The sequence below is a fragment of the Manacus candei genome, unplaced genomic scaffold (genome assembly GCF_025592945.1).
Source record: "Manacus candei isolate 608988 ecotype Guabito, Panama unplaced genomic scaffold, ASM2559294v1 h1tg000060l, whole genome shotgun sequence".
Classification (NCBI taxonomy): domain Eukaryota; kingdom Metazoa; phylum Chordata; class Aves; order Passeriformes; family Pipridae; genus Manacus; species Manacus candei.
Genome location: NW_026138108.1, coordinates 11,934,518 through 11,945,454, shown reverse-complemented (window position 1 = coordinate 11,945,454; position 10,937 = coordinate 11,934,518). Strand labels below are relative to the sequence as shown.

General features: G+C 36.2%; 1 protein-coding gene across 3 annotated transcripts in view; it reads left to right on the top strand.

Moving 5' to 3' along the window:
- The first annotated feature begins 1,079 nt into the window (after positions 1–1,079).
- The window catches only part of PPFIBP2 (PPFIA binding protein 2), an 81,976-nt gene continuing 72,118 nt past the window's right edge, over positions 1,080–10,937 (top strand). For all 3 annotated transcript variants that reach the window (XM_051803815.1, XM_051803814.1, XM_051803813.1), the window contains exon 1: positions 1,080–1,177. In XM_051803815.1, coding sequence (XP_051659775.1) covers positions 1,111–1,177 — 67 coding nt within the window. In that variant the 5' untranslated portion in view covers positions 1,080–1,110. The remainder of the gene's footprint in view (positions 1,178–10,937) is intronic.

Here is a 10,937-nt window from a genome sequence, read left to right as displayed (position 1 = left end):
GTCTTTTGTGAGGCTCAGAAAGCTGTCAAAATGGAACAGTTTTTAAATACAGATCTTAAAACTTGCTGTGTCAGAAGACTGAATGTCAAAAGACTGAATTGCACCCTTCATGGAAGAGAAATGAAAATACTATGACCCTTTGTAGGCTTTGTCAGTATTCTGAGTTGTGTGTTGGAGCACTGTGAAAGTCATGCATAAGTATGTTCCTCACTGTGTGGGCACTGGTCTCATGCTTCAAGGATGAAGTGATGTGCAAAAGGGCCTTATTTCAGAGGGAATTTTCTCACTGGCAGTGAAATGGGCTGCATAAATTATTTTCCCCTTTGAAATGTCATATGTTGACAACAGTGACTGCTACTTGTCCAAGAGTCCAGCAACACCAACTCACAAGTAGAGACTCATTTTGGAAGATTTTGTTTGTTATCCTTAATGTCAGACGGTAACATGAATGTATTTAATCCTGTTTTAAAGAGGCAGCAGTAACTTCAGACAATTCATACCTGGGGCATTTTTGTTATTTGTTCAAATCTGTTCAGAAAGAATTGTATTTTCAGTGTCATGATGAAGTGGTGGAAATATTGAATAGGGATATAGAAAGGAGGAGTAAAAACTTTCAGAATTGTCTTTACTCTTAAGGCAGCAATCAAAAAGGAGAGTTTTGTTTATAGTTAGGTATGTTTTTCCCCATGTCTCCACTGTTTTATTGAACCCTAGTCAATCCACTTTTTTTCCCACAGAGCAAAAGGTTGAGATGCACTGAATTTGAATCTAGGAAGCCATTGTTAAGGATGAGGAGTAGGGGCATCTCAAGCTTCCAGTATTTGAGGTTGTTTGGTTTTGTTTTCCTTGTTTATTAGTAAAGTCTCTTTAAAAAATGAATCAATGATGAATTAAAACCTCAGAAATCCCAAGTCATCTATCAAGAATAGGAACAGGTTTTTTGTTAGTTTTCTTCTTACTAGGCTGTATTTTTGCTAGCATGGACTTGTGTTTCTGTGGCTTGATTTATAATGTAACAGTGACATATTTTTCTGTCAGGTCATTTAGTGTAATACACATGGTTTCATCTGTCTTTTCAGTAGAAAGAGTAGAGATCTGAAGAAATTCCAGATGATGGCTTCTGACGCGAGTCATATGCTGGAGGCAGCTTTGGAGCAGATGGATGACATCATTGCAGGTATAATAATGCTTTATTTTACACCATATTATTTTGAGATTAAGTATGTTTCTCTTTTTTTACTTTTTAATAATTATTCTGAATTTATCAAGTTCTCTGACACACAGATTTCACTATTGACACTCTGGTTCAATAGTTAAGTGAAGAAAAGTGAAAGTAAATTAAAGGAAGAAAGCCTGCAATTCCCCCTCAGACTGGTGAATATTGAAGTAAGAGATATTTGCTTTAATGCTATATGGTAACTTAAACATGTCTTCAACCATGTGGTAACATTCCATATTGCATATGTTAGTTTTTTATTTCAGTGTGTCTTTAAAAACAGTTTTCACCGAGTCTTCTGATTAGCTGGGTAGTATATATCTGTATTTTACACACATAAGCCCACATAGGTATATAAAAATGTGTGTGTATATATAAAAATATACATCATTTTCTTTATGATGTATATATTCAAAATAGTTTGCCTAACAATTATCTTCACAGCCTAATGAGGTAGAATGTGTATCTTTTTGTCTACATTTATATCCAGAAGTGGAGCTGAGAACTGTATTTTACACAGCTGTCCACTAGAAAGGCATATGATGCAAGACAGGATTTACTGTCTTTTGGTGCTCTCATGGTAAGGCAATTAAAAGATCTTCTCTCAACATTACAGCATTCAAGAAGAGAAGTTAATTTCTGTGGTTAGGCCTCGGTAGCCTTGGGGTTTGTGCTCACACACGTTCAGTGTCAGCTCCTAAAAGGAGTGTCTGGGTAGGGCCATGTTCTCACCTGTGCACAATGGGAAAGAATTCAGCAAAGCTTTAGAAATCTAAATAGTGACACCCATGCTGTGCCTTCTTCCCTAATGATGATGATGATGATGACATCAGCCTCTTGTTGCTGCAGTTTTGCTTCTTCCTCGTCTTCTTCCTGCTCTTCTGCTGAAGCTTTCTATCCAGAGACTAATGTGGAGCTTCAAACCTCACCACCTGGCTAGCTGTGATTAGGCTGGAAGTCGTTATCCAGGATTTTTAGTTTAAAGAATCTCCAGGGTTTTGTTTTTTTTTTCTCATCCACGTATGAGTCTTCGCTTCATTCGAAATGTGTGAGCTTTACCAGACTGCTAATTGTAAATGTGAATATGTGATAGATGTAACTACACAAATAACTTTTCACACCGATGGAACAAGCCCTAGACAAATAGGAAAAAAAATAGATATATATTTCCTCCTCCCTTCTGTTTGTGAATGCAAAACCTTATTCAAACAAGGTTTTAACCAACAGAGGATAATTGGGATTTTATTTTTTCACCCCTCACAAAACATATAAACAGGGAAACATTGAACTCCCCTTAAATGTCTAAGGAGAGAACAAGTAAAACAAGTCCCAAACCATAACTCATAAACTAGGGAACTAAAATGTTTTTTTAGCCACTGCAAACATTGGATTATGATTCTGGCTAGTGCTTTAAAGTAACCAAAGTAGCATAGAAGGCCATGTCTGTTTGATGAGGATATGGAACCTGTGTCCACAAATCACCTGCATACGTATGGAACTCAGTGTCTCTCTTCTGTAATGATTTATACTCAGCTCAGCACACACTGGTGATATCATGGATGCACTGATTGATTCCATTTTTCAGAAAACTCAAGAAAGAAAAAAGAGTTGTTATGTTTAAATCGATTTTCAAATTAGACACTTATTTTTTTCCAGGAACTGTCAGAGTTGTGAGTGACAATAGGTGTTTAGTGTTGGGTGTTGTTTCCATGCTATGGAAAGATAGCCTTATAATATGTGACATAACTGATTAAATGTCAATATATGACTACCTAAGAAATACACTTTTTTTTTTTTCTAGGTTTCATACTAGGAAAATAATTGAGGTCAGCAGACAGATTTTATGTTGTTTGTTTGTTTCTAATATTCTTTTCCTTTCCCACACACCTTTTTCAGAGTGTTTGTACCATTACATTTTAAGGTTTAATTATGATAAATAAAACTAAATTGTTCCAGGCTTCCAAACAACATAACTTTTAACTCCCTCACTGAGTTGTCGCGATACAGAGAAGCAAAGCAAATGCTGGAAGAACTATTCTGTGAGAACCAGCTGCATGCAGGTCCTGTTCACAGTTGTTCTGTTAGTGGTGTTGGTGACCAAGCTCTAAAACAAAAAGGCATGCCAGTGGTATGTGGAGTTTGTTTCCAAAGTGCATGGGCAGGTCATGACCAGATTGGCAACCTCTTCAAGAGAGTTGACTTTGTGGCTTTACATTACCTACTTTTTTAGTCTAATGTTCACTGATAATCAGTGTAACATTGAAAATGGGCTTATATAAATAAATCTAATGGGAGAAGAACCAAGATATTTCCCAGACAGTGCATCTGTCAAGTCTCATCAGTGTTAATTGAATACTTCCCATTAGATTCAGAATTGTGTCTACCTGTACCAATAAAGAATCATATTGTTTTAGTCCTTTACTTAGTAAAAGCTCAATTAGTTGGGAAGGTTGTCTTACCTTATTCATTTATTTATTATTTTTCATAACTAGAAATAGATAAGACGTTGTAAGACAGGTTGAGTTAAGTCTGTTGTGGTCATTCTCCTCTAGCTGATGTTCTTTGTGTTCCAGAACTGTTTCTTGAATATTCTGGTATGATTTAAGGACCAAATGTATCTGCTGGAGTCTATACTTGGATACAGTTATTATCCCAATTTGTCTCAAATTGAGGACCATAATGATTATTCAAGTTTGATTCTCTCTAATTCAATCCAATAAGCTTCTGTCTGCAATTTGGGCAGGGACTGGAAAACAGGAATGTTCTCTTGTCCTGTATGCTGAGAGAACAAATAAGGTAGAAAACTCCTTCAGAAGGATAACTGGATGAGTGTCATGAAACAAACCAGGACTGAGATTCTTCTAACTGCAGATGTACATATACCGTAGTTTGCAAATATTGGAAAAATAATCTGTACAAATGTAGCCACTCTTAGAGTAGACTGGAAACAGCAAAAAATCAACTGCTAAGAGCTTGTGCTATTTCAGTTCACTGAAACATGGACATCTCTGGGTAGTACTGGATTCAAAGGCCAAGGCTAAACTTCATGACCGGGGTAAACTTCGGTAGGTGATGAAAGAGATGTGTCCTTTGGAATGAGGCCTGAGTGGGTACAAGGGGAGCTATGCTCTTCTCTTGACCCCAGAAACCTTGGCTTTAAGGCACAAAATTAGTATTAATCCCTGTTTTAGAGAAGTGAGAAGTCCAGAGCTGAACATCTGGCCCTGGTTAATTTTTGAAGCTTGAGTATGTATGTATATATACACACTCAAAACCAGCATCCTCTTCATTTAATGAGAAAACATTCCTGATTTCTTTTCTTTTCTGCAGTTACCATTAAAGTATTACACTGTTGTCTTACACTCTAAGGGAAGAACTGGGCATGCAAATATATATTACCAGTATTTACAGATTTTCAGTCCTACTTTTAGCCTTCTAATTCTAAAAGTCACATCCCTTGCTCCAACAGTTAACATCACTCATACATGAGTCTGATTAGTCCAACTGAGTCTCACTGTAGACTGTGCTCCTCAGTGCAATACAAAATGTTTTAGTGTTTAGAGTGCATGAGGGTAGGATTGTGAAGCAAGATTAACAAATTGAATTTCACTGGGCTTGATCAAATTTGACAGATAGGTCAGTGTTCCCAAGTCTTTTATGCTTCAGTACATCTGTGCTGATAACCCACCCTCATGGCTATATAAATTAGGCACGCTAAATGATTAGCCTTATTTGACTAAAATAGCAAAAAGGGCTAATGTGATTGTCAATGGACAAGACTTGCCCATTAGCTGGAATGACTTGCACTCCAAACAGAGGCTTCCTCTAAAGAAAGCACCCATGTGTCAGGTCCATCTACCCATTCTTTGTTTGAGGTGCCTGGCTTTGGCATTGCTTCCCTCTGAGGTTTAACCAAGTCATTGCTCTTCCTTTTATTCAGCTTGTACCCATTTTTTAAAATTTGTTACTTTGTAGGGCTGTAGATTTTGGTTATTTTTCTTTGTAATATATCCCAATGAATTAAAATAATTTTTATTTTATGTTTATTTTATGTCAAACTTCTTTTCTTTGTCAACGGCTTGGGAATCCATTGTTTCCCTTTGTGAATAATGACCATAACTGTAAGATTGAAAAGCTCCTGTCACAATATTAGAGTGTGCTGCAGCTCCAGAGTCTCTTCAAATCCACCAAGTAATCAGTGTAATTATTGAGTTTGCTTTTAACCAGAGCTCCTGCAATTATTGCTTACTGGAAAATAATGAGAAAGTTAAATGTGTTATCACATGGATGCTTACTAATATTACAGTATTAGCCCTGCAAGATTACAAAGTAAATATAATTAAAAAGTTGTCCAAGAAGTATGCTTGTTTTAATTCCCTTCTCTTGAGGTGGCAGAATGTTCAGTTCATGGCTTTGGCTTATGTGCTACAAACCCAACCATTTCCCACACCCTTGTTGAAAAAGAGGCCTTTAGAGGTAATTGTACTTGAGAGATGAACAAGTTTTTAATTCAAGTTTAATATGTTTTCCTCATGGGATATACTTGCCAGACTTTGGAGAAGGACCTGTTTGTGGAGCGTTTTTTTCTTCTTTTTTTTTTTCTTTTATCGTCTGCCCCATCATAATTTTACTAAGAAAACAACAGAGTTTAAGCTTCAGAGCTACGCTATGACCCTGGATGTGTTAGATTACTAAGTCACTGCTAGTTAAGTGATTTGAAGCTGGATTCTAAATGCGGGAGTGGACAAAAAATACTGACATTCATTTGAACCTCTTTGGATGAACTTCAGGTTTTGTGAAATAAGTTCCTGTATCAATAATAGGAAATCAAAATATTTCCTAGTGACCTCATCCTTTACCATGAATAGTCATAGGTCCTCACAGGATTCATTCAGTCTCACAGCACTTTAACTGAAGGAGATAGACACCTCTGTTCTGCTTCAGAAGGGATTGAAATTGTCCAGACCAGACAGAAAGCACTTAATCCTATTTTTTTGTGGTGTGTGTTGGGGGGGTGCTGGTGGGTCTTATTTGAAATACATGCTGGGTGACATGCAGCTGATGGGCAGTAAAAGCCTGGGTAGGATGACTGGAGAATAGCTTTTATTTTTTCTTTTCACTTTGTACACTTCCAGATGGCTTTATTTCTTTATCACTTATGTCCAACTCAAGGTTCACGATATTTTCAAATTAAAAATTTTGTTTCTATGGTAAAAGTATGTAACTTTTTAATAATTTTAATAGGAATCTTTGTAGAATTTCGTTGTAGAGCACTGAACTGACTGTAGTTAAAATAATGATGAGAGAAACAGAAGAATTTAAATAATGAGCAATTTCTTTCATTGTAGATCAGAATAATTGAGCAGCTACAGCTGCAGTGGTTTTCTTGTATTTTCCAAATAAATCGTGATTGTGTTAAAAGGTTGTGCTTCAGTTATGATTAGTGTATTTCCCTTTCATTTTCTGTTCTTTTTCAGTCAGTAACTCAGGAGGTTTTTTCTGAACAAAAAATAATGTATCTACAGCACTTGTTTATCTTGTTACTGCTGTGCATTAAGTAAGGTGAGCATTTGTGAAGTTACAATATTGTGGCTTTTTTGAACCCTTAGTTACAGTGTGTTTTTGCTTAGATCTTATGGCAATAGAGCGATGAAAAAGGAACTTAAATAGTACATTACTTGAAATGAGGTCTTTGATAGAGAAATTTATAACTTCCTGTCATAACAGTTACAGAAAATTATGTATCAAGAATATTGTGAGGGGGAAGGAAAGATAAAAATCTAGTATATAAAGAGGAAAATATAACAACCTAGCACAAATATTTAGGGTCTATAATTTGTAGTTCTTTATTTTATAACACTTCTTAGAGCTTGTTTTAGATGCTGGCATGTATCTTCAGATACTTCAGAAAAGCTAATTAGGTAATTCCTTAGATGTCAACTATAACAGGTACATAAAAATTAAAAATGTTTTAAATCTTTAAAAACATAGCAGTTCACTCTCTATGTATTTAATGCATAACTTTTCAGGTCAGCTGTCTGTGGTCTAGCTTTTAGGTTTGTTAAAGACAATTTTAAGGCACGGCCTCTCAAACTGTGCACACACTCGAATAACCATTACAGCCATTTGTTACTGTGTTTTGTAGGGCCTTTACACGTGCTGTAGCCTTCAGGTGAAGGCCTTGCATAACTGTTCAGGTGCAGTTTTCATCTGTGTTTCAAAAGCATGTGAAAATCGTGGCAACTCGCGTGTTGATTTGTGCATGAGCAGTGTTGGCTACTCATTCCTCAGTCAGGGTTGCCAGAGCAACCTGAACTTTGGAATTTCCTCAGTTTTGAGTGCTTAACCTCGCAGAGGTCATTGGAGCTATTTGGGCTACTGTTCCAAAATATACTCTCACTATCCTAAGCATACTTTCTCACAGATAGTGGGGCTCTGAGCGCGGGACAGAGTGAAGACTCTGAATCCTGTTTGTAGGACTGATGGATTCCTTCTGTAAACAGGACAGCACTACAGAATCTTATGAAGCTGAGAGCACTGAGAACTTGTTTCCAAACACTTAATGATCTTCTACAAAAAATAAGTGTTTAAAATTATTTTGCCTAAGACAAAATTTCCCTTTCAATGTCCAAGTCAAACTGATTTACTGACCCATTTCGTCTTTGACTTCCCTTGCCTTTCCAGAAAAACAACAAAATTAGAAGGCTTCTTGAAAGTGAGAGTTTAAACTCGTTTGAAATGGATGAATATTTACAGTTTAACTATGCTACTTTAAATTCTTCATCTCTGACTACAGATAAACAGTTCTGTGAGTTTAAAACAGCAAAAATACTGCCATGTCCTCGACACCCACATTCAGTTTACCAGAACTGCAGTACTGGATTGCACCTGTGCAAAACAAAATCCACACATCATAGCTGTTTGTATTAGGTTTTGAGGAAGGATTGAAAAGAAACAGAAACATAAATAGCTGCAGATACAATATGTAGCAAAGAAAGGCAGTTAAACCATGATGACCATAACCCCATGGGATTGAAAATCTGAGGCACAAAGGTTCTTTTGTGGTTTGTATGATGAGATCTGTTTTTCAGTACGTGAGAGAGTCAGTTGTTTAACAGGCAAGTGAACCAATTTCTAAGACTTAAATTTAAACAAGTTTGAGATCTTTAAATTCAAGATTGTCTTGTCCACTACTTTAAGGCAATGAAATTGATTTGAGAGTCTTTTTAAAAATCAAAATACTGTAATCTTTATAAAACAAGTTGCCTTTATATCCTCACAAAATGGTCTTTTTTCCCCTATGCTTACAGAGACTAATTTTTTTTTCATGAAATAGTATTCATGTTACCAGTACTTTACTACTCTTACTACAAACAGTTATGAATTTTGTACTAAAAAGATGTATTTGTTGTACTTAGTACACTTAGTACCTAGTACTTAGACTACTGGTTACACTGGCCCTAAATACCTTCCTTTTTTATTTGTAATTTAAGAAAATAAAGAGAGAAAGTTGATGCAAGTATTTTTTATTCTTCGTCTTTAATAAATGTGTTGACCCTGTTTTTCCTTTGCAATGGAGACTCAGCCTCAAACCTCCATCATAGCTGCATAATCCCTCTTATTTTTCTTACCAGCTGTAAGGCTGCTTAGCTTGTGTTTCTGGACAGGAGAGATCTTTTTGTTGTAGCTGTGTATGCAGTACCTAAATGTGCTGCACATCACAGCTCAGCGTCTGGAAGCATTTGGAAGGGAAAAGTTTGAGTAATTACATACATCATTTACATAAATTATAGGCAGTTCTTGAAAATTGTCTCAAAGATTCCACGTGTGATTGTACGTAGAGCTCAGTGGAAAAATCATCTGAGCTGCACGAAACTTGCATCTGAATGTGGTCATTAACGTTTCTAGGCTTGGAAATTTTTTCCTAGGGCTTCCTGCTAATCCAGCTTAATAGTTACTGTTCCCTGTAGTTAAAGATCTGAAAGCAGAGATTTGAGGAGAAGTTAATGTAAGCTATGATTCAAAACATACCATTTGTGATGTATTTTGCATTACAGTATTAGAAGAAAGGATTGTGTGAGCTACCTCTTCACTCATTTGACAGAAGGCTTAGGAACCAGGACGCTGAAATATGTCCCATCTAGACCTTACTACTAGTTTACATAAATTCACATTTTCAAGGCTATCTTCATGAGAAAAAGAAAATTGTGCTTCAAAGAAAATTACACTTTGTAGTCTTGGAGGAGAGAGGAAGAACTTGGACAACCTATTTGCTCATTGAGTAAAAATTCAGGTAAAAAAATGTTCTCTAACAGTGTAATGATTAAGTGAAAGGCCAGATAAAATATATGTTTATAACTTTATTCTAACCACTGTTGGTCAGATATCAAAATTGTTGCTCTTGAGTATTTCAGCTTTACAGAAAGTCATCCTGACCCAGCATAGATGTAGAGTTTGGTTTTTGCTTTGGGGCTTTTGTTGTTTTTTGCTGGTTTCTGATCTAAAGGAGCCAGCAGTTTTGGGAAAACCTCTTTTTAACCACTGATGGTTGAGTTGTGCATTACCAGGATTTTTTTTTTTTTTTTAAACTCAGCCAGTTTTAGAGTGAAAAGACTGAGGTGACAAGGATGAATGCAGGGGATCAGAAGCTAAGGTGCAAGGGAAAGTGAGAGATCAGACACAGGATCTGCTGCTAAGAGAGATGAAAGTTGTGTGATGGACAAATGTGTAGAATATAAGCTCAGGAGAGTGGATTTTCAAACTTGCAAGCCTTTCTGCTTCTTTCATTACTTCTGCTTAGTAACTTATTTTTGCAGGCTACTGGCAGTGCTGTTTTCTGAATAGGTTATGTATTTGCCCAAAAGGAATGTTTCTTTGAAGCCATTCAGCTAATTGCAAGGAACTTTGAAATAAAAATGTGCTTTAATGGTCAGGGTGTAAGAAATGTGTAACTTAAAAGTTGTTTTCCTTTTTGTACTGCTTATTTTACTTTCTTCCTCCTGCATCCACTGGCTGTCTGGGGAAGCCAGAAGTGAGATACTTGGAATGTCATAGTTTCAACAGTTTTTTCTCCCTTTCTCTCCTACTTCTCTAAAGTGGACATTTATGGTGATTAATTGTGTTCCAGTAGTACACTAGGAAACCATGGTGTTGAGTATTATATAAAACATCATGGCAGAAGATTCCCCTGTGTCCTGTTTATCCCTGGAAAAAAGTGAGGCACAAGAATACTGTGACTTGCTCAAGAAAAAAATGAGTCTTTTTCCAAGAGTTCAAAACTACACTCATCTTTCCTGAACATTCTTCTTTTTCTTTTTCTTTTTTTTTTTTTTTTTAATGAGTCTGCAAGGACATCCAAGTTCTTCCTGTCTGGTGCTAAAACTAATGCAAAGAAATATAATTATTTACTCCTACACACTTCTGTTTTTCAGGGTGTGTTCTTGTCCTGTTTAATATGAAACTACATGGAAAACAAATAAGAGAATCGAGCCTGTGATTCATTTGAATTTTAGCAGTAAACCAGGAAGCTTTCTGAATTAAAATGCTGAGTTGCACTCTGTATTTCTGCATTTCCTTACCTAATATAAAGTGCATTAATTGTTGCATTCAGAGGAGTTCATTTTCCATTTCATCTAGGGGAATAAAAGGTACTACCTTAACAACCTATAGCAAACCAGTTTTAAAGTAATTTCAAATTTTGCAAAATGTGAGGCTGCTTAGA